This window comes from Durio zibethinus, chromosome 11, assembly GCF_047325235.1.
Source record: "Durio zibethinus cultivar Kanyao isolate XHJ-2024 chromosome 11, ASM4732523v1, whole genome shotgun sequence".
NCBI classification, from domain to species: domain Eukaryota; kingdom Viridiplantae; phylum Streptophyta; class Magnoliopsida; order Malvales; family Malvaceae; genus Durio; species Durio zibethinus.
In genome coordinates, this window is record NC_143172.1 from 860588 (window position 1) to 884742 (window position 24155).

The following is a 24155-nucleotide window of genomic DNA, read 5'->3' on the forward strand; positions in this document are numbered from 1 at the left end:
AACAGGGATAAGAAGAACGAATTTTCAGCGAGTGGCATCCCTTTTAAAGGGAGATATACCTTCGAAATAATGGCAGCCCCCTAGAGAACAACAGAAACCCATACAAAAGACTTTTTAAACAACAAAAAAAAAAAGGGTATACATCAAACCAATTGCCTAACACCACCAATGACCAAACAGACAAGGCCTTTGGGCCCAGCACAAAGGTGAAGTGAAAGAATATCTCCACTTGGAAATAATAAAAAACAAAACTTAGTTTAGGTCTATATATATATGAGAGTGCAAAACAAAAATAATGAAGGCATTAGTACTTTTCCAATGGCTAAAATAAGAAGATCATGTGATTATAAAACTCAATAAGTTTACCTCAAATAAAAGTGAAAGGCAATGAAGATTTTGGTAAAACAGACTAGACCCTCTTTTTTGGTATTTGAAACTGGCAGGATTTGAAGTCTATCACTGGAACTAAGAGTTTAGTATTCTACCAACAGACCACGTGACTGTTGGCAATTATACCCTCTTGTTATATGATCTAAGAAGACCCATTTGTTCAGTAAGCTTATCCATATGCTGAGATTTGTCCCATCCACTGTCCATCAACTGCCCTTCATTGCCCTTGCTATCACCATCCATTGAGGTTGATTCAATATCCTCAAGAACTGGACTTTGCACAAGAAGATCTTCCCAGAAAGTAGAACTATCCAACAAGGCATCTATGTCAGGATCAGGAGCAATGTCATCAAGTTCTATGGGAACTGAACCATTTACATCAAATGTAGAAGGATCAATAAATCCACCATTCCCAGTTTCAGATCCCACGTAATTTCCTGTAGGCATATTAACAATGCTTTCTGGGACCATTTCTGGCATTTCAGAAAGCTCGGGCATAATTACATCTGTCTGAGGAATGGACATGGATGGTGGCTTTTGTGCTCCAACCAGTGCACTCACATCTGGAAATTGCGCTGTTGTAATCTTTTCAGAGGATGTCGTACATGCAGAAGATTGTATTTCAGATATGGCAACTGAGGGGCTATGCCCTGAGATCCCTGAAGTTGCGGGTACATATGTTGAATGCCCTGATGTTGGTGGGACCTCTTGCAGAGTCACCCCTGATAATCGGCTTGAAGAGTTACCACCATCCAATCCATTGGATGATGACAAACCATCACCAATCAGGAAATTTTCATGACTGTTGTTAAAGGAGTCCAACCTGGGAGAAGAATCCCCTTTCATGATCTGCCTAAGCATTGCTGTAGCCTCATTCATCAAAGGCTGATATTTAACAATCTGTCCATCAGAGGCACTAGATTGCTCATTATCAATGATAACATCCTGCTTGAGCCTCCTTTTCTTATTGGCTTCATTTATGCGCCTATTGCTCTCATTTTGCTGCTGCACAAATTGAGCCAAAAAGCCAGGGCTCTGCACAGCCTTTGCCAAGAATGACATCATCTGCTGCTGCCGCTGCTCCATACCCTGAAGACGTTGCACCATGGTCTGCAGTTGGTTATCAGTAGCCTGTTGCTGCTGCCTCAACCTAACAAGTTCCTGCATAAGCACATTCTTGTCTCTCTTAAGCCTCTCAACCTCTTCCTCAAGCCCAAATTTCCCAACCTCAACACAGGCACCAACAGAAGAACTGTGTCCATGTGATTGCTGTGTCTGCTGATGACCGTGGCCATGGGCAGGCTTTCGCCGGCTAATGTTTCGAAGCAGCTGTTTCTGACCTCTTAAAAATCCCTCATTTGCAAATTCCCAGCGGTCTGGATCAACCTTTCGGAAACCCTGTGAAAACACAGGCAAGAACAAAAAATATATAGAGAAAAAACAGAACACTCAGCAGAATTGTTATTGACAAAATACAGATATTTATGTAAACATTGCTTGTCCCGAATGGTGCAAAAGTAAAAAAAACAATGGGTACAGACATTCATCTGCAAGGAGGCATATTGAATTGGTAATCACTACAGCTGCTGGACAATTAATCTGGAACTGGTTTAAATAAATAAGCCCTAGTCTATTCTAGATCTTGTCTAGTAAATGAACCAAGATTGGGCACAAAGGGCCCCACCTCCAATCCCCACTCATCGACAAACCTTATCAAGAGCCTCTTACACTGATCTAAACTCAAAAGGAGGCAAAAATTAAGAAATAAAGAGCTCAAATTGAGCTCATAAATTTGAGTCAATTAGAGTACCCCAACAGAAAATTAAATAAGAAAGTTCAAGCAGGAGGTGCCCAGCTTGAGTCAACTAATTTCAACCAATTTAAAAACCAAACTAGCAGGCTATAACCACATTTAAAATCACTTGAAATTTACTTGTTTTTTTTTTTTTTTAAAGTTCTAACTTTACCATAATTACCACATTTGAAATCTCCATTTTTAATGAAGGATTGAGAAAAGCTAAGGCAAATTCACACATCCTCCAATGCATTTCTAGCTGCTGAAGAATAATATATTCATGTTACAAAATCACAAAATCTTCCAGAGTGCAGACTAGTACAGTACCACAAGAACTAACATAAACATTACAACATCTAGAATCTGGATTCAAGTGAAACTCAAAAGAAAGAGTCCAACCATGCTAATACAAGTTAACATAAAAACATAACGCTAAGAAGTAACTAAACTAGGAACAAAGCAAATTTCACTGTCAATTAGAAGAATAGCTTTCATGTCCACCACATGATTCCATTCTCCCTTAAAATGCTAAAGCTTTCAAGGCAATGCCACATCAGCAAAAATATCATACTTAGTTTCAGAATTGGGCAGCAGCACACAGTTTGTCTCAACTTCACAGAAACGGTGCATGTATTAGACAATTAACAACATTTTATATAAGTTATCACAGAATCTTTTAAGTAATAGCATTTACATCCTACCAAAATTATTGAACTATCAATCAAGGCCAGTATTCAATTATTATATTTAAAAAAAAAAGAATTTGATGTGACACCTACATTTTGAACATCCTAAAATATTTGTAGACAATAATTAATAAAAAGGCTTACCTGAATATATTGATATAATGCTAAGGGACATTTAATGAAGAAAGAGATTACATGCAAAGCCCAAGCTACTAAGATGACAAAGTAACATATATCCCCACTCCAAAGGAAATCTGTGCAGGATCATGCAACAAACATAATGCAACGCCCATGGCACTAAGATGCCAAAGTAGTATATATCCCACTCCCAAAGAAATCTGTTGAGGAGCATGGTATAAACTACAATAAGATCCAAACAATACTATAAGATTTGTTTAACAATGAGATGAACATTTCCCAAACTACAGTCTACAGGCACCAAAGCTCTTGTTTTCCAACAATAATACAAACTGCTCCAAAATAGCTGAGAAAATATAAAAATATATAACGTCAACCTCATATTAATAGAATGACATCTAATGTCAAACACCTAGGATCATGCATGTACACAATAGGGTATGTATATATGATGTATATACACATAAAAGATACGCATGTGATTATACATGCAATGTACATGTCAAATACGCATAGAATTTGAGAATTTCATATGAAGCGGTAACAAAAATTTAACACAAACATTTCATTTATTGCATAGTTCTTCCACTTTCTTTAAAGAGTTATGGCAGAATGATTCATTAAAAGAAATTTCAACTAAAACCTTAGAATATTTAAGATGTTATTTTACCAGAATAGATGCATTTTTGCAAGTAAATTACCTAAATGCTAGCCTCGGTCAAGTGAACACTGGATTGCTGTTGCAGCAAAATAAGAACGAATGCATGATTACTGATCAAGATTGAACCATTTTCCAATCAATCAACTTTCACCTTGGCTATGCAGTGGGTCATGACATATTTTTGTAAAACTGATACCAAAAATGTTGAAGATGGCCGATATTGAACGATTTATCTAACAAGATCACTATAACTACATAAAATGAAAAGCTGACACCTTTCACCGTTATTTAAATCGTTCTGTCACAACATAAACACCAAACCTTACTGTTTGGTCACTCTCCTTAAGGACCTGCAACAAATTCGTTATTTTTAGCCGTTTATTACCCACAATCTCAAACAAATTAAACTCTATGCCAATCTAAAAGACAAAAATTCTCCCTCTGCAACTTTGAGACCTAAATCCACAGTGATCAAAGCCTAATCCCTGATAAAAAGCCTAGCAGCAAGATTTCCTAAAATCTGCATAGTTCAAAATTCAAACACATATAGGGCCAAGTCAGAGTGCATACATGATATGTCTGCACTGCTTGCATGTCCTTCATCCAGAAATGATGGTCAGACCCAATTTTATGATGGATTATTAGCATCTGAACTGGTTGATTATCTAAGTGATACATTCATATGCACCACTCTCTTCATCTATTATTAATGTCCTTCATATATGTGTCATTTGAACCACTGACAAGTAAAGACAAATAAAAGTAACTATCCTTTGATAACCTTGCGATCACATCATGGACAACATGTGACCTGCTTTCTTTTTCCAATTTCATCTTTCTGCTCCATTTAGTTGCTGAGAAAAATCCAGGAAGAAGCACAATTAAAACTTTAAATCACATAATTCCACGAAATGGAAGACAATGGAACAAAGCCATCAAATCCCCTGTCCATAAAATCACATTTAGTTGAGACAGGATCATAATCCTGTTTTTCAAAACCAAAGCAACTTAAATAATATAACTTAAAATATATTATCCTTAATTCTTCACAAACATCTTACAAAACTAAACCAAAAGGTTTACTAAGAGTTTAACTAATTCCTTCAAAACCCTAGCTGGTTAACTCAAGCCCTAGCCTAAAGCCTAACCTAGAACACTGATTTGCCGCTACATCGCAATCATATATTCCTAAACTTGTTCCTCTATATTTTAACATAAACGATTTCTAAAACTTATCATCTATGGTTTTTATTTTCCTAAATCTTCTCAGCAACCATAAATGGACTTTTAGTTGAGCCGGTCAATTCCAAAACAATTAACTCGACTTAGAACAATTTTGCATCGGCAATAAATCGTAATCATCAAGAAGGAAATCAAATGTTCCACGAGTCAAACCAAAAGAAACAAAAGCAATTAAGATTTTCCATTTTTCTAATTAAGGTAAGTTCAAATACTAATTAACAGCGACTATAAAAGTTAAAAAAAATAAAGCGACAGGTAAAAGAAATAACGTAAAGAAAAAGAGCGTACATAGGTGTTTAGTTGCCTGACGAAGCTCGAGAAGTTGTTGTGCTTAAAATACTTGGGCAAGAGATCCCGTGCAAACTCCGGAGGGTTCCAAACAACGAAGCTATTGTTGGTTGTACTCCAAGAAACGATGGCATCGGTGGCGGGATCATCCACCATATCGTAAGTCTTGCTCAAGAAAGGCGGTGGAGCGTTCGCACTCTGCACCGGCACCGGCTGTGGCGTTGGTTGAGGTTCCGCCGACGTTTGAGTTCCTCCGCCCCTCGTCGATGCATCGTTTGGGCTGTTGTTACTGCTACTTACTCCATCCATTCGACTGCACCAACTCTTTGCGATTAAAGAAATAATAGAAAATGAAAAATAAAAAATAAAAGAGGTTTTAGGGTTTTGAGGGACGGTTAATTTGAGCCATGGCAGTTTTTACGAGTTTTTAGGGATTTTGAAAGAGGAGAAAAAGAATGCGAGAATGAAGGAGAGTGCCGAGAGCTAAGAAACAGGCAGATGGATGTACGGACAATATAGAAACGGCGTTTAAAGGGAGAGAAGACGAATAGGGGACACCGGCACGAGGCGGTTTTCGTGTTTTGACTTTTGGGAGGACGTGTACCTTTTTTTTTGGGGTGGGGGTTTTGGGAAGATTCAAATGACTTGATTGGGCATCTTGTTTCACATATTTGCAGGCACCGGGATTTTGCTTCTTTTTTTTTTTTTTTTTTTTTCATTTTTAGTTTCCTATAATTTTGTGTCGCTTTCGGTTTCAGTAAAAAATTTAGCTACCAAAAATAAATTTATAAGAAATTTCTTATAAATGACAAAATTTTGAATGAGAGAGAGCGATCAAACTTATATCGTAGAAAATGACTCATTTTTCTTTTTTGCTCACTATTTTACAAGTTTAAACCTTTTTTTTTCAATGGGTCATAGATGTTAAATTAAGATAAATATTGGTCATTAAATTCATTATATCGAATAGGGACCAAATCTTTTTAGATAATTTAAAGTAAAAAATATATCAATTTTAAATTTTAAATATATTAAATATTATCTCTTAAAATATATATGAATCAAATTAAATTACGTTGTTAATTCAACAATGAAACAAGTTGATGCTTACTATCATTTATTCTAAAATAATTTTAAATTAAGCAACAAATTTTTATATAAAAATTAAACTTAACTATATGTCTTAATCTAGTTAACATTTTAATGATGTAACACTCTAATTGTGTTGTAATCAAAGTCTATTTCTAGTCATAATTTCACATGTAAATTTTTTATTTTTAACTTATAATTTAATTTAATTAATTTTTTTAATAAAATTCATCTAATTATTAACTATCCTTAAATTTTAACATATAATAAATATGAATTTTAAATTTGAATTCCTGTAATTTTTTATTAACTTATACTAGTTAGAAATCTTCGCTCTACTTCGAAGTTATTTAGCTAATATATAATAGCTAACATAATAAACTATTAAATGATAATAACACAATGATTTTATGTAGATAATCATTCAACCAATATATAATACATTAATATATATAGTTTTAAATAAGATTCCAACAAATGCATTAATCATATACATTAAAATTAGATAATTAAAAGATATTTTTTAATCTAAAGGTTAGAGTTGCATTTTATCCAAACGACAATAAAAAATAATCAGATAATGTCAAAAAGAATAAATTAAGATATCGATATCTCAACTATTTTAACAGCATTATATAAAAAAATAAGAAAAAACAATAAAACAGGTTAAATTTTCACAATTATCTCAATATATTTTGAGTTTTAAATTACTCAATGTAAAATAGTAACTTTCATTCTTTTGTACTTACATTTTACTATGAATTAAGAAAGCCCTCACTCTTTGCAATGTAACAAAAACATTAAATTCTCAATATTTCACTACATAATTTATACATTTTTCACACATATTTTATGAAAATAATTTATTTGAAGTAGTTTCTTAAAAAGCTTTTCATTGAAAAGAAAATTAATATTTAAATTGATTTAGTTGAAAATTTGATTTATAATTTCGAGAATCGATGTAAAGAATCATTAAAATCAGTATAAATTAATTAATCAACTAGCCAATAAAGATAAACTTTTGATTTCATTCAATAAGTTTGAAAACCTGAATTCACATTTGATAATTTGTATTTCTTCACTAATATATAATGAGAGAAATTACATGGATCAAAATATAAAGACCCAAAATGAATTAAAAAGAAAAAAGAAAAGCCAACAAATAGTAATTTTGTCAATCCATGCAAAGTACCTAACAAAAAAACACACAGCAAAATTCTCCTCCCTTGATTGATTACCCAAAAAGAAAAGAAAACAATTATAAAATTTACTCATATCTCATTTTTACATCAAGATTGCATACCACATACTATCACTAACTATCAAATTCCCCTATTGACACCCAAACTTTATCGGCTCCATTAAAATGAGGTTGAAAGAAGCAAGAAACTAAAAGACATAATCCCTAAATAGATTGATCAAGATTTTCGAATATTTTCCTCTAAGTTTTTTAAGTGGGTTTCTAAACAAAGACTGATGAATAAGAGTCGAGAGCAGGCTAATGTTGAACCATGACAATGGCAACAACGCTGACAAATGAAGGAAGAGGATGATAAAAAAGAGAATAGCCCAATCAAGGAAAGAAGGAGAGAAAAACAAATAAAATTGATCCTGAGAGTTTTCAAACCCTTAAAACAAACAGCTGTAAAAGCAAGTTTTTATGGTCTAAATTTAACTTTCAAATTTAAAAAAAAAAATTTAAAAACGTGTACAACAAAATAACGATAGAGGATTGTTTTTATTGCATATATAGATTATAAATGATAATTTATTTTATTAAAAATATTATTTTACTTTTTCAAATTATATTGTAGGAGTTTGAGTTTGCTAACTTATATAGATCTACACCATAATATTTAAATTAACTTTTTAAATTCTAATTAAATTAAACTTATTGATTATCAATAACACATAACTTTCACAGTAAAGTTTAAGGATTTTAAAATCTTAATTAAATAATCATTTTAATTAAATGAACATGAGATCGACTATAAAAGACTTTTCATTTGAAAGTTGAGAGTGATTGAATTTTTGGTTTTTTATTATTAGAAGATTAAAAGTTTTCAAAATAAAATATTTCATATACCATTTTTTGTTGGTCACAAAAGATAAACTCACTGAAAATAATAGAAGAAAAACTTTTTTTTTTATTGTTTTTATGTGGAATGATAATTTTGTCTTCCAAAATACTGAGCTGGAAATTATCAGTAAAGCACAGCCGTTGATTGAACTTATAAAATCTTCCTTAGATCTCTTGAAATGGTCCTTACGCCATAAGGAGAATTGGCGGGAAAAGGAAAAAGAGAGAGAGAGGGGCAGAGATGAGCTCGTCGGCAGTAGACGCAGAATCGCCGGATCTAGTGTGCCAGTTGGACAACGTCCAAGGCATGGTCGACGCACTCTCCGCCGTTCGATGGAAACGCCATCAGGTCTGTTTCTTATCCTTTTTGCCCTTTATTTTGAAATCGTATGGGTTGTTAACTAATCTAGGGTTTTGGGGATTTTAATTCACTATTTTTGCTACAATTATAGGACGCAGTGGTGGAATTATCAGAGCACGGCATGGTTTTGATCGTAGAGGATACCGGTTGTCTTCAAGCCAAAGTTTATCTTCAACGCGAGGTACTTCTTTTATTAGTTAATCTGTTTGTCTAGTTGCTTTAGTCAGCGGTTTGACTTTTACCATTCCTTTTCTATTTGCAGCTATTCGTTCGCTATGAATATAATGCTGAAGGGCGACCGAGGTTTGGAGTGAGCTTGGGACTCATTGTTGACTGTTTGAACACATTTTCTTCGCCTGGACGTTCTAGTATGATTGAGATTCAATACCCAGGACCTGATATGCAGCTTCTTGTCAAGTATGTAAAACCCTGTTCTTTATTAGCATCTCAACCGTAGCAGAGTTGTAATTCAATGGGTGAAATCTCAAATTGTTTTCATTTTTCACTTAACTGTGTTATGATGTTTGGAATTGTATCTAATTTCAACTTTCGAAGTCCATGAAGAAGAGGTCCATAGGACACCTTCAAGTTTATCAAGCTACTTCTTCATAATCAAGTTGATTTTTGCCTGATGCGACTAATTTTTTTCAATGGTTTTTAGGTCTGTCGATTCACCGGATGCTTGCATTTATGCGGAAATCAGGACAAGGATACCGGATACAATTTCATGGGACTACAACTTTGAACCTGCAGGAAGCACACCACTTACCTTTACTGTGAAGGTATGTAGTTGTATTCTCTTGTCTGTGATTGTAGCGTATGAGAAAGGACCAAGTATGCCGTGAGTTAGGAAACTTGCATACATTTGTTAATGGCTGCTTCAAACCCTTCCTTGATGCCCTCTTTCTCCAGTGGTACTTTTCTTAAAAGATTGATAGACTGAGGTAGGATATTGTTACCAGTTTACTAACCTAGAAAAAAACAGATATTCATAAAGTTTATGAACTGTCTTGATTTGAAACGTGAGTTAAGATAAACTGAAATAGATTTCAATTATCTCGTGCTTTCCTGCTTAAAAATAACGTTGTAGCCATCATATATACTTTTTTTTTTCAATGGAAAGATAGAACTAAATGATGAATTAATAAACCTGGGACTTAATGAGATTAAATTATTGTGTGGCATTTCCCTATAACAGAAGCATACTTGATACTCCTAAATTCTGATGTTATGGGTTTGAGCACTTCCAGACACTTGTTGGGTGTTTTGTCAGATGATACTAAATGGTCGGAATGTGCACCTATTTGGTTCAATCAGTTGTTTACAATTAAAACTTACAACCATAATTGTCCCTTTTTCAGTCTGCAGCACTAAAGGAAGCAATTGATGATCTGGAATGGCCGGGGTCAAGCATCCAGATCATTCTATTGCCAGACCCCCCTTGTGTTAAATTTAAAGGAGAAGGCCATGGAGACTTGCAGGTGTTCTTATACTTTCACTTATACTTTCACTTATATGCGAATCTTGTTGAGGATTTAAGAAGTTAGAAGCTTAACTGCTCATCTTTCTTGCAGATAGATTTCATGTATTATGTGAATACTGATCTTTTGATTGCATTTCATTGTGATCGGCAAATCTCCTATAAGTATGTTTATATTCTATCGATTCTTTACGTCTTATTTACTATTTTGCTTCAGCAGACCAAAATCATCTGTTATTGTCTTGATCTTGGCAGGTATAAATACAAATTTCTCCGAGCAACAACTTCAAATCTACCTAGTAGCGTTATTAAGGATAACAGAGGAAGTAAGTTGACTATTGGGAGAGGAGGAATGTTGAAAGTTCAGCACTTGGTTTCTGTAGCAAGACCAGCTACTTCACATCCGCATATTGATTCTGCTGGCCATCAGCAACCTAGTCGAATTGCCTATATTGAGTTCTTTGTGAAGCCTGAGGTAGATGAAGACACAGTAAATAATTCATAGGACTCTCCTGAAATTTTTTGCATCTCAATTTGGAGCTGTCAGTGATCTATCATGTTCTTGCAGTGAATTTTAACTCCGCTTGCAAAGCTGACTGTTTAGTAATACTTAATGTAAGAGAAGGTAAGATTTGGTTCCGAATTGTAATTTTCAATTATAGAAAAATAGCCCGTGATGGGATCTGAAGTTCAATAAAAGAAAAAAGAAACTCGGACCAGTTGGGACTTGAACCCGACGTGAATCGAACACGCAACCTTCTGATCTGGAGTCAGACGCGCTACCATTGCGCCACGGATCCGACCTATTATTGTGGCTTGTGTAAAACCTTATGTAACATATGTCATTATATTAAAGATTATCGATGTTTTAGACCGTGTAGCTGAATAAGAAATTTCATGAAATACTAGTTAAATTTGCCTATAACATCAACTAGCGATCTGAAATCCATTCACATAAAACGGCTTATACCAGCATCGTGGACACATAATTGAGCCAAAGGAGCCTTCGAAATTGAGGTAAAAAAAACTTTGAAAATACGGCAGTAAAGGAGTTAAAGGACTTTAAAAAAAGATAAATAATATTTTTGTTATAAATGATTCATAATATAAAAAAATAAAAACATTATTTAAGCCTTTGTTTGTTAAAAAACACTTTAAATAACTTTTTTATAAAAAATAATTTTTTGTACAAAAACTTATAACTGAATTTTAATCACTTTCAGATATATTTTTAAAAATATAATAATTATTTTATTATTTTTTAATCAAATTAAATTTAAAAATAAGATAATTTTTTTCTTAAATCTTAAAATATAATAAAAAAATATGATTTTTTTATTTCAAAATTTTTTATACTATTAAAAATTTAACTTTTTTTGTAATCAAATTATTTTAAATCAAATATGAAAATTAAATATTTACCATTAAAATTAAAAAAAAGTTATAATGAAGATGTTCCTTTTTATATTTTTGGGCCAAAAGCCCAATAAGGGCCGAAGTGAATAATTGTTGTTCTCCAGTCAACTAACAATTTTTAGCATTAAATTACATACAAAGTGCGACAATATGCCGTAAAATTCCAATAATAAAATGAACGAAGCAGGTTTCACAGAGTCACTGTCACTGTCACCCTCATGATTTGGTTGTCTATCTCCAATTTGCTAAAATTCAATGCACTCGCATTACCTGCCCGCACTTGAAAACAATTCAAGTGCAATCATTGCACTACAAATTTTTCTAAAAAAATGACTTTTGCTTGTATACTCAGCGAAACTAGACTTTCGAAGCTTCTTTGTTATTAATAGTATTAATAAATTGTGCGTTATTTTACAATCAATTCGAAATGATGAAGTACGTTTCTGTCAAAGATTAATTGTGACAAATTTATTGTTGGCGGCGAAAATCAATTATTAACTAATAATAAAAAACATAAAATCTTTATGTTATTATTTATTATTCATTTCGTCCTTTGAGTATAATTAATTTTTGTGAAATGTAAAAAAGTTTTAATTTTAAATATTTAATATTAAAATTAAAATTTTTATAAAATTAAAATTGTATGATTTTTAATGCCAAAAAATAAAAATACAAATACAAATTTTATATCATCTCAAAAAAAAAAAAAAACAGAAAAATATGTATTAATCTTAAATTTATTTCAGAAAACAAATCCTACATATTAGCATATTTTTTGTTTTTGACGTTTCTTAATTTGAATATTTTGTGGCTATAAAAAACTGAAAATTTTTGGATTCAATGCTTTACCAGATTCTTTTTTAGATTCTTAAATGTTTAGTTAATAAAAAGTTAAAAGGTAAAAAATAGTCATACTTGAATATTTAATTTAATGATGAGATGTTTAAAAATTTCTATACTTTTTCTCATAATCAAAAGAAAAATAAAATTTATATACCAAACTATTAAAAAGAAAACACATTATGAATTGATAAAGACAGAAGATGCTGGACTCTTGTGCGGGGCCAATTAAGGTGAACACTCGACTCAACATGGAAACATGACATCAAAATTGTCTTTTAGGGGCTGCAAATTGGCACGTCTTGTTCAACAAGCATGTATAATAGTTGTTTTTTTTTTTTTTCCCTCTGATTTTAATCTTTTTTCAATTGATATTATTAAAATTTTACTATAAATGTCATATCCTAATTATAATTAGAATCCATCAATTATAAATAAGTTAATTAATTCATAAATAAATATTATAATCAATTTAATTATTATATGATATGTTAGGTGGTACAAAATTTTGAAATATAAGTAATGAGAAGAATAGTGCTATATGGATGGTTATGGCCCTTTTTAGCATATGGGATGCATTTAGATCTAAGTATTGACAGTTAATTACACATTTATAGAGCTAGACAATTTTGCATCATTGCCATGCCCCGTGCATGTAAAATATTAGATTTAATAATTTTAAATTTTAATAAAATTATATATAAATTTAATATAAATAAAAAATAAATTTATATTTTGTGTATCCATATAAATTTAACATAGTAATTTTTTATATTTTACATAACATATATATTATGACTACATAAATTATCAACCTACAAAATATATAATTTTTTTTTTATTTAGTTTCATATACACGTATATTCCATCAATATCCAAATTCATTGTTGCTAATATATATTTTGTTTAAAAAAATTATCTTTTTTGTTTTTGATAATTTATAATTTTATTACCTAAAAACAATTATTTACTACTACCAATATATAATTCATATAATTTCATCTGTCACTCTGACTTTTATATAAATATATCTATTCTTAAACTCAATTTCTCACATAAATCTTTATTTACACTATCAAAAGCAATATTTTTTAGCTCCATCAATTTCAATTGTATCAATTTTTTTTATCGTTCTAAGTATCTGCTCTTCGTTGCTTTCCACAGCAGCAAACTGCCTTTTGTTTATTTCACTCCAAATCAGATAAATGTGTGCATTCCATGCCAGTCTCAAATATGATAGATATTAGTGCATTCCCTCTCATCCTGCTTACAGCCCAATGAAATTCCTCCTCCCAACCAGATACAAAATTATCTTTTTTTTTTATTAATATTATTGTTACAAAAAATTGCAAAATTTTATCTTTTTATGCCACATGTAATGCAGGTCTTGTCGATTCTTATAAAGCACCAATGTGAAAAAAAAGCTACACCAAACATAAAATAAAGTGTCTTGCACTTAGCAGTCGAAAGATCACCAAATTTAGAACCAGACAATAGTTATCGAATAACTGTATAATTGTCCCATGTCTACCTCCTAGACCTACTCAAAGTACAATAATTAATGTCCAAAGAAATAATTTTATGCATACGGCTACAAATTGATCCGAGTTTGAAATAAATATAAATGCTACATTTCCGAAATATATTTAAAAAGCTTCTCTCTAAAATAATACTATATGAAAAATAAAATTTTTATTATAAAATAATGCAAACGATCCAATGTTTACACTAATCTTTTCAAACTTGAATTTTTTTTAATATTGTTATATTTAAATTAGTAAAAAATAAATACACACAAGATTATTTTCATAATAAATCTTGAATGTATCATACTGATATGATAAATGTGTTCCTAACATCTTTTAGAGGAAGGATTAACCACAAATAAAAGTGTGTTCTTAACATCTCTAATCGTATTATAAAAAAAAAAATGTCCCGTGATATGGGAGGCATGCCATTATAGATGCTACTGTCTTTTGACTATTAAATGGTTCGTAAATTGACAGGTTCATTGTCAAGGCAATGGGATTGCCGCAAGGACAAAGCCAATGTCAATGGCCATTTTTTCTGTTGGATTGGACAAAAGGATCACAAGAAGATGCGAAACACTCTATAAAATATTGGTTACTTTCTAAAAGTTAAAGGTGATGAAATCTTACTTGTTTACATGGCGCGTGTCACTACTCTGCCTTTTGGTTGCTCCAATGTGCTTTCATACACTGCCCGCAAAATTCCTATAAAGTATAAACAAAATATAATAATATATTAAATGAAAATTATTAGTAACCTCTATCATTATAGGGGTTAATAACAAGTTTTGAAATAAACGATTTGAAAATGGCTAATGCAATGATTATGATACTAATTATTGAAGGTGTTAATGCTTTTGGTTTAGCAATGTTTGGAGGACAGATGTGTGATTGCCTGTTTTTATCATTGATATTTTGATTTTTTACAAATAAATGATTTACTCCTATTCTCAAGTAAAAAAACAGAGAATCTTGAATGTTTGGTCCGTGCAAGACACGTGCTCTCTGGTGTGTGTTGAGTTCATGCTGCATCATTGTCAGGAGTTTGAGTTAGGTATAGTTGATCTCAGTTTAACTGAAACTAACCATGGTTAAAGTTAAAGAGAACGGTGTTGGCGTTGGGTTTCAGTTTCACTGTTTTTGTATTGCTCTTGCTATCACTCATCACTCATCACTCAACCACAATAGCATTGCACTCGTTCAACGGCTAACGCTTTACGAAAGCGAGAGAAATAAGAATCAAATGCTTTGAACAAAGACGTCCCATTTATTGTTTCACACATAATAAAAGAGAGAAGAAAAATCCCAACAAATGAGAATTCGCATTAACTAAAAACAAAGCAAAAGTTCCATTATTTGAGATAGGCTACTACCTGCCATAGTCACAAAGAGAAAGGAAGAGGAGGGAGAGAATCTTTTGTTGCTATCTTAGTTCATTCTCTTTTTTTTGTTTTTCTTTCTCATAACCTTCAAAGGTAAGTTCTTTCTTCTTATCTTCTTCACTGCAATAATGTTTTTTTTTTCTCCCTTTCTTTCTTGGTCTAGCTTCTTATTGCATGCCACTATCTGCTCTACTTTTTACTTGACTTCCCACTTACTTGGTTCTTTTTATCATTGCATTTTTTCACTGCCTAAGTTGCTTCTTTCTTATCTTCTCTTTGTATAAAGTTTTAATTTTTATGGATTTGAAGATGGGTTGATTATACATTCTGATATTTTTCAACTACTTGTTTTGATCAGCCTAGCTATGTGTTAGTTGGGTATCTGGGTTTGACGCTGATTAGAATCTAGAGGTAAATTTGTTACTAGTAGATCAAAAACTAGTCTGATTTAGTTTTTGGTATATCTAATCTGTTAATAGGTACCTTGATGTCTTGGTTCTTTTTGGGGGTTCACTTCAAAACAGTGTCGATTGTAATTTGTAAGATGCTTTTTCCTTTCGAAGAGTCCCAAAGCCCTTCATAGTGATGTCTTCTCAAACTTGAAACTTGTGTGGTATAACCATATTTTGAGAATTATATGCTACTTCTAGCTTTCATAACTGCTGTCTTCAATGGAATCTTAAACTGGTTTTTGTTGAATGCTTCATGCATGTTGCATCTGGTAGGCTGATTGAAGGTTGTACAAGGATGAATTAATCATGTGTATGTTTTCCATTATTCCTTCTGATTGTATTTTGTTGTGCTGTGTTTTTTCTTTGTAGACTTCTTTCAACTAGTTACAGAAAGAGGATCAACTTGGTCGTCTGCAATTATCAGAGACAACAAGGGTTTTTTATCATTTTTTGTCATGGTTTCGAGGTCTTTTTCTAACCTCTTGGACCTTGCTTCTGGTGATTCCCCAAATTTTGGGCGAGAGAGAAAGAGGTTTCCTCGAGTGGCTACTGTCCCTGGACTCTTGTCTGAGGTAGATGATGATAACTGCAACAGTGTTGGCTCTGATGCTCCTTCTATTTCCCAAGAACGGATGATTATTGTGGGAAACCAGCTTCCGCTCCGAGCACATCGAAATGCTGATGATGGAGAGTGGTCCTTCAGCTGGGATGAAGATTCACTTCTTTTGCAACTCAAAGATGGCCTTGGAGAAGATGTAGAAGTAATCTATGTAGGTTGTCTTAAAGAGGAGGTTGCTCCTAACGAACAAGATGATGTGGCCCAAACATTGCTTGAAACTTTCAAATGTGTCCCTGCGTTCCTCCCTCCTGAGCTTTTAAGTAAGTTCTATCATGGATTCTGTAAACAACATCTGTGGCCTTTATTTCACTACATGCTTCCTCTATCACCAGATCTTGGTGGTCGGTTTGATCGCTCCCTTTGGCAAGCTTATGTTTCTGTGAACAAGATTTTTGCTGACAAAGTGATGGAAGTGATAAGCCCTGATGATGATTATGTGTGGGTTCATGACTATCATTTGATGGTTTTACCGACATTTTTGAGGAAGAGGTTTAATAGAGTGAAGCTTGGGTTCTTCCTCCATAGCCCATTTCCATCATCTGAAATATATAGAACACTTCCTGTAAGAGATGAGCTTCTAAGAGCATTACTCAACTCTGACCTCATTGGGTTTCATACTTTTGATTACGCCAGGCACTTCCTCTCGTGTTGTAGCAGAATGCTTGGTCTTTCTTATCAATCAAAGCGTGGCTACATAGGACTTGAATATTATGGTCGCACAGTGAGCATTAAAATCCTTCCAGTTGGGATTCATATAGGACAACTCCAATCTGTGCTGAATCTTCCTGAGACTGAAGCTAAAGTGGCTGAGTTACGCAATCAATTTAGGGGTCAAACTGTTGTGCTTGGGGTTGATGACATGGACATCTTTAAGGGAATCAGCCTCAAGCTTTTGGCTATGGAACAATTGCTCATACAACATCCTGAGAATACAGGTGAAGTTGTTTTGGTTCAAATTGCAAATCCTGCCAGAGGCCGAGGAAGAGATGTACAGGAGGTCCAGTCTGAAACTTATGCTACAGTGAAGAGGATTAATAATATGTTTGGAAGACCAGGATATGATCCGGTGGTTTTGATTGATACCCCACTCCAGTTTTATGAGCGACTTGCTTATTATGTTATTGCTGAGTGTTGTCTGGTTACAGCAGTGAGGGATGGGATGAATCTTATACCATATGAGTATATTATATGCCGACAAGGAAATGAAAAGCTAGATGAGACCCTGGGGCTAAATCCATTGGCACCAAAAAAGAGCATGCTGGTTGTTTCTGAATTTATTGGATGCTCACCATCCCTTAGTGGGGCAATTCGAGTAAATCCATGGAACATTGATGCTGTGGCTGAGGCTATGGATTCTGCACTAGTTGTCTCTGAGGCAGAAAAGCAATTGCGCCATGAGAAGCACTACAGGTATGTACTCACGCATGATGTTGCGTATTGGGCACGCAGCTTTTTGCAGGATCTTGAGAGGGCATGTGGGGATCATTTGAGGAGGAGGTGCTGGGGAATTGGTTTTGGTTTAGGGTTCCGGGTAATAGCTTTGGATCCAAATTTTAGGAAGCTTTCTGTTGAGCATATTGTTTCAGCTTACAAGAGAACCAAGAACCGAGCAATTCTTCTGGATTATGATGGCACCTTGATGCCAAATGGTTCATTAAGTACTACTCCCAATATAGAGGCTGTTGGAATTTTGAACAATCTGTGCAAAGATCCCAAGAATTTTGTTTTCCTTGTTAGTGGAAAAGATAGAAAGACTCTAACTGAATGGTTTTCCTGTTGTGAAAAGCTTGGGATTGCTGCAGAGAATGGTTATTTTATCAGGTGTGTTTCTTTTTTCTTTTCTATCTCTGAACTTTGATCTTTTCATGGATGCTTCAATTTGCCAACTTGATTTTGTAAATACCTACATGTTAAAGTAGAACGAGAAGGAGAGAGAGGGGGGCCAGGGGGGTTAAGGAAGGTATCAATGAGCAATTAGCAATTAGCTTTTTACAATTATTTTGGGCAAGTAAAATTAAGCATTTCTTGTTCAATTTGAAATGCCAACTTAATCAAAATGTAATATTATCCTCTATTCCACTAAGTAGTTGAAAGGGAATGTCTGGGGCTTTTTAGTGGATGTAATTCCCACAAATCCCTGCCTAGCTCCATTTTTGGTTGTTAACTATATACTTATAGTTTTTCTTTCAGAAATAACCGCTAATCTAGGTATTGCATAGGCTACCTGTCACAAATTGAGCCCAGCAGCATTTCTCACAGCTGGCAATTGTGCCCATTGCTAATATAGAATTAGATTTAGTTCCTACTTGTTACCTACTATTTGAGCTTGGTTTAGCTTTTATTGAAGTATAAAAGAGCATGTCTTTTCTTTGTATTAATTATTTAGCTGCTAAATAGAACATAGTTGAGGGTTCTGTTGGTTTTGCTTAACGAACTGATAGGACTTATCACCAATGCTTATAGTTTTACTTGAAAGGAGAAGAACTAGTATCAGTTGACAGCCCTCAGGCACTATTCTTTGTCTGTAACTGTTGAAAAAATAATGCTTAGAAGACGATCTAATTGTTGTTAACTTATATTTATCCCTTTCTTAATATTTTTCCCCAGGCCAAATCGTGACGCAGATTGGGAAACTTGTATCTCTGTGCCGGACTTTGATTGGAAGCAGATTGCTGAGCCCGTGATGAAATTATACACTGAAACAACAGATGGTTCTGCCATTGAGACTAAAGAGAGTGCTCTTGTCTGGAATTACCTGTATGCTGATCCTGATTTTGGATTTTGCCAGGCTAAGGAGCTTTTAGATCACCTTGAAAGTGTTCTTGCTAATGAGCCAGTTTCTGTTAAGAGCGGCCAGCACATTGTAGAAGTTAAACCTCAGGTTAGTAGTGCATGTTCAATGGGGTACCGGTCTCTATCATTATTCTTACCTCTTCATTTTATATGAATTACCTTATTGCATGAGTTAGCTGAACAGGACAGGCCAGGGTTATTCAATTTAGTGAAAACTTCTAGTGAACAGAATTTTAGCAGAATTTCTGTATACAATCTGATGGTCACACATTCTTTGGTAAAAGTGAGTTTATTTACACAACCAAGGTAAGACATTTCCAACCATGTGCATTAATAAAAAAGGAAAAAAAACTTATTATTATCTTTTTTTTTACTTACAATTATCTTAACTTGAGTTAGACATGACTTTGAAAATCAATTATATAAATCTTCGTTTACTGGCTCTTGTGAGTCAGCTTCAAAACTTTTTATCGCATTCTTGAGCGGCATAGAAGATGTGCCAACTGCCGTAGCCACATGTTGTCTGCACTTAGTGGTTGATAGCATAAAGAAAGAATCCTGTGCTCCAATTTCTAATTGCTTCATTCTGTTAAATTTGCAGGGTGTGAACAAGGGTCTTGTTGCTGAACATCTTCTCATGACAATGCAACGAAAAGGAAAGCTTCCAGATTTTGTTCTTTGTATTGGGGATGACCGGTCAGATGAGGACATGTTCGAGGTGATCATGCGAGCAAGGACGGGTCCCTCTCTCTCCCCAGTTGCTGAGGTGTTTCCTTGCTCTGTTGGGCAGAAACCTAGCAAGGCCAAGTACTATGTTGAAGACAGAGCTGAGATTTTGAGAATGCTGCAGGGTCTAGCCAATGCTTCCGAACAGGCGGCAAAGAGCACTCCCCAGGCTTCTCACCGAGTGATTATTGACTGAGAGTGATAAGCTTCAGTCTTATGTCATCCTACAAGAGGTCATAACAAAGTGCACGTTGGATTTTTCAGTTAGTAAGATTTTCAAATCTTGGGATAGTAGAATTTTCTAGTAGAGCATGAAGTATGGAGCTTCTGGTCTGTGCCTATCTGTCACATAAATGATGAATTTTTTCCAATACCTGTTGCATTGTAATTGAGCTTCTATTGTGAGTAGATATATTCTTCTCTTGTGTCTGTGTGTGTGTGTGTTTTTCCGATTCTTATTTCGTCTGAACCATGAATTTTTGTTCTTGATGTAATTGTCAAACTGATTCTCTCAAGTATCGGCCCAATGCTAGCTGCCATCTGAAGGCAAGGCTCCCCTACATAGGCTAGTTCTTCGTGGACACAGCTGTGGCCTAAGCTCAAAGCTGGGCCAGTTTCCTATGCCACTGGTCTGAGCTTTATCCATTGTTAAGAATGGACTAGAGAATCTCGAACAAAGAATTCCTCACTCAATAAACAAACTACATGTTGGCAGAGTTTTTTTCTTTTTTTTTTTTAATTTTTTTATTTGACAGAAAAAGTGGAAAGAAAATAAAATAAAGTGAAAAAAAAGAAAACAAATTGACAATCAAAATTATATATTGAGTTAATCTCTTGTATTGTTTTGTTGCTTTCTTGTAGCAGGGATTTCCTGTTTTCTAGTATAGATAACAAAACTAAATTTGGAATTATCCAAAAAAGTATGTACTGACTTCTTTTTGTATTACTTTCGAAAGAGATTAGTAGTGTAAATTGTCCTGCTTCCAAAAAAGACAACATGGCTAGACCAGAGAGATAAGCATTGCTTGTCAACTGAATTGCCATTGAACCTCCTCACCAGCTCGGATGAGCTGCCCTAAAGAATGAATAATCTCAAAAAGCTCCCATTGTCCCATACATAGCCTGGCCCAAACACCATACTTTTCTATTCCATCTACACTCTTTTCCTATGTCATTCTGTCCCTAGCAAAACAAGATCGCTGCCCTATCCATTTTCTGCATGAACAAATTTGATGAGATTCTATTATGGAGGTTATTGGGTTGGAGATCATAGTTCAATAAATTAGAAGTCCTCAATTGTCAAACCATGTTCATGAATTTTCTCTGGCATGACACTGCACTTTGATCAGACATGAAAAAATATAAATAAAAAAACCCTTAATTTCACTTACGTTTACATGGTAGATCGATGACATTGGCGACATTAATTGATAGCATGAACCATCAACTGTCCTTTACCAAATTATGACTGAAATTCAACCCTCACAAACAGCATTTCCTGCACTCATTCGTCATCATCCCACCACTATTTCCTATCCATTTTGACCATCTCCTTCTGCAACCATCGATATCGTTAAGTTATTCTATATATATCCATTGCTTTCGAAATTAAACAACCATAGTAACATTGCTTCTTCGATTTTAATACTACTAAATGAAAAGCAACAAAAACAATATGACTTGCAACTCATACATGCCCCCAACATCTCAAGTGGCCGAGTTAAATTTTCATTAACACTGGCCTGGCCTTAAGAAAAACTGCATAATCACATTAAATTCACTCTTATTATAACCTAGAAGTAATTGTATACGTACCAGCTTTCATTGGCCCATTTCCTTTATTTTTTTCCCCTTATCGTTTAAGCATTTTATCTTCACCATAGTATAGCAATAATGGGTGGGCGGCCCCTATCTTATATAAAATCTTAACCCTAAGAACCAGATCTTGAGTCAAACAAAGTGAAGGGAATGAGTAAGGTTGCAGCCATTGATGAACAGCCCACCAAGCATTTAAGAAACATGGACTTTATTTCTATTAAATTTAGCTTTTATTAATTGAGATCCATGTAACAATGTGACCTCATTGTCTAACTCTCCACTTCTCAACTGTTTTCACCTATATATGTGCTTAATATTAATGATTAATATTGGCAATTTATTATCTTCACGTGGCGGTATAATCTTAGAGTTTCTTCCCTAAAGATAATTTCTCTTTTTTTTTTTTTTTTGGCTTTAGGAGTTTTAAATTCCCCCTAAAATAAACAACGATAATGCTATATCCCACATAATTCGAAAAGGTCTAACCCAAACGTAATCACATTTTTTTGGCATTACTCAATTGTCACTTTCATGACAATTTTGTCTAATTTACCTCCACATTATTTGATGAATCATGAATTACAAATTAAATTAACCACCATGGTTTTTGCTTTCGGCATGCAATATTAATCTCCTTTTATAAGAGAGGTTGTAGTGTGAAAATAAGCAAATAGATTGTAGGTGTTGAATTCAATATAAAATTTACGAGATGTTACTTTTTAAAAATAATTATATGAATCAATTTAATTAAAATTTGAGTTTAATATAAAATATTTTTGTTCATACAAATTTATATTCTAATTTGCTTGATCAACGCATAATTGTGTAGGCAAATTTATAATACAAGTCACATTAAATAGTTATATTATATAGTTGTGTTATTTTATGAAAACCAAATTGAAATAAATGCAAATAAATGGTTTTGGTCATAGTTGGGTAGAAATCCACGTCAAAGTGGTCAATTAGCGCATGTTAACAATTAAAGGAAGCCTAATCGGAGTCATTATTAATTAGTATTTTTTTTTTTTTATATTGTGATAGCATATGCTAAAGGTCCACAATGAAAGAAAATTCAACATATATTAATCAGAATATATAATTCTTATAAGAAAAAAAAAAGATTTTGACTCGAAATTAATATTTTTATATTTTCATAAAATCTCCTTAATCATTAAATTAATAGGCGGAGAACTTATCGAAAGTAATTTTGATATATACAATGATAATTTTTTCTTGTTAGCCTCTTTTCTAATTAACTATATTCGATCCTTCACCTCAAAAAACTGGTAAGAAATTATGTTATATTTCAGTTACATTGGAGCTTTCATATATTACAATCATGCTTGATAAATTCAAAACTTTGCCGGTATAACGGTTGATATGACCATTTTTATTCATTTTCATGCGGCTTGATTGAAAAACACGTGCTTTTTGTCTGTTTCTTCGACAAATTAAAAAACACATGCATAACTTGTACGTTTTACTTAAATCCATTAAAAACATTTTTTTCAAATTTCATTTTGCAGTTTCTTTTAGGTATATTTGTAGGGTCAAAGCCTCCAAGGATTTGATGCAAAAGGTTTTCCTTATAAGTGAAATATATGCTTAAAAGAGGCTAATCTTGAGAGTTTGTTTAGCTCAATTATTGTCCTGGAATGCTTCATGCACTTGTACAATTCCTCAAGATATAAGATCCGATTGAATCAAGATTCATAGTAACTCGTGGGGGAAAAAAAATTGAAGCTGAAGAATATTAAGAATCATCTGTTCGGATTGGTGAATTGAAAGTGTAGGGAAAAAGCTAATATAAAATTTTTAGGCGAAAATGAAAAGGAATTGAGGATTGGACAACAATTATTTGAGAGCATTTCATTTATAATTTTTTTACTATAATTTTATAATTATTTAATTACATTTAAAATTATGTACGGATTCATGATTAATAAGTATAAATTTTATATAAAATTTTAATAAATATCATATAATTTCAAATTATAATTAATTAATTATAGTTGATATTATTAAACTATCAATTTTCATAGATTGTCTTCAACTTCTTGATTTAGTGGTCAAATAAATTTTAAGAAAATATCAAGTTGGGGTTTGATTCCTGCTTCCTCCGTTTCCTTTGTTGTAGGGCTCTGCCCCCTTAAAAGATAAAAGAAAAAAATTTTCCATAGATTGAAAAATTGATGCAACTAAGGTTTACGTGGGCATTAAATCATACTAAAAGCAAATAACTCCATATCCAACTAACACCAAATGCCAAATTTATTTTAGAAAGAGAATATATTTTGAAAGAAAGACACTTAACTTACTAGTTACCCATCAAAATATCAATATATATATATATATATATAAACCCATCTC

General features: G+C 33.2%; 3 protein-coding genes and 1 non-coding gene across 8 annotated transcripts; 2 read left to right on the top strand and 2 right to left on the bottom strand.

Moving 5' to 3' along the window:
• Positions 1–101: 101 nt before the first annotated feature.
• LOC111289297 (heat stress transcription factor A-1d-like) lies at positions 102–5947 on the bottom strand. Its single transcript, XM_022880223.2, has 2 exons — positions 5201–5947; positions 102–1788 (listed from the first exon to the last, which is right to left on the bottom strand). The coding sequence occupies exons 1-2, from the start codon at positions 5507–5509 to the stop codon at positions 511–513; spliced, it is 1587 nt and encodes a 528-aa protein (XP_022735958.2). The 5' UTR covers positions 5510–5947; the 3' UTR covers positions 102–510.
• A 2597-nt stretch (positions 5948–8544) lies between these two features.
• On the top strand, positions 8545–10853 carry LOC111290473 (PCNA domain-containing protein). The gene is made up of 7 exons (XM_022881793.2): positions 8545–8718; positions 8822–8911; positions 8993–9147; positions 9392–9512; positions 10092–10211; positions 10305–10375; positions 10466–10853. Exons 1-7 carry the CDS (start codon positions 8611–8613, stop codon positions 10713–10715), a joined length of 915 nt encoding a protein of 304 aa, XP_022737528.1. The 5' UTR covers positions 8545–8610; the 3' UTR covers positions 10716–10853.
• An 85-nt stretch (positions 10854–10938) lies between these two features.
• Positions 10939–11010, bottom strand: TRNAW-CCA (transfer RNA tryptophan (anticodon CCA)). Its single transcript has one exon. It is a non-coding gene; the product is annotated as a tRNA-Trp (tRNA).
• Positions 11011–15379: 4369 nt separating this feature from the next.
• LOC111291187 (alpha,alpha-trehalose-phosphate synthase [UDP-forming] 5-like) lies at positions 15380–20396 on the top strand. 5 transcript variants are annotated; one of them, XM_089767489.1, is made up of 5 exons: positions 15380–15470; positions 15857–15990; positions 16199–18269; positions 19056–19329; positions 19843–20396. In XM_089767489.1, exons 3-5 carry the CDS (start codon positions 16285–16287, stop codon positions 20161–20163), a joined length of 2580 nt encoding a protein of 859 aa, XP_089623615.1. In that variant the 5' UTR covers positions 15380–15470; positions 15857–15990; positions 16199–16284; the 3' UTR covers positions 20164–20396. The 5 variants fall into 5 exon arrangements, with proteins under 5 accessions (XP_089623615.1, XP_022738547.2, XP_022738546.2 ...); XM_022882812.2 differs by lacking the exon at positions 15857–15990 and having other exon boundaries at positions 15380–15788; XM_022882811.2 differs by lacking the exon at positions 15857–15990.
• The last annotated feature ends 3759 nt before the right edge of the window (positions 20397–24155 follow it).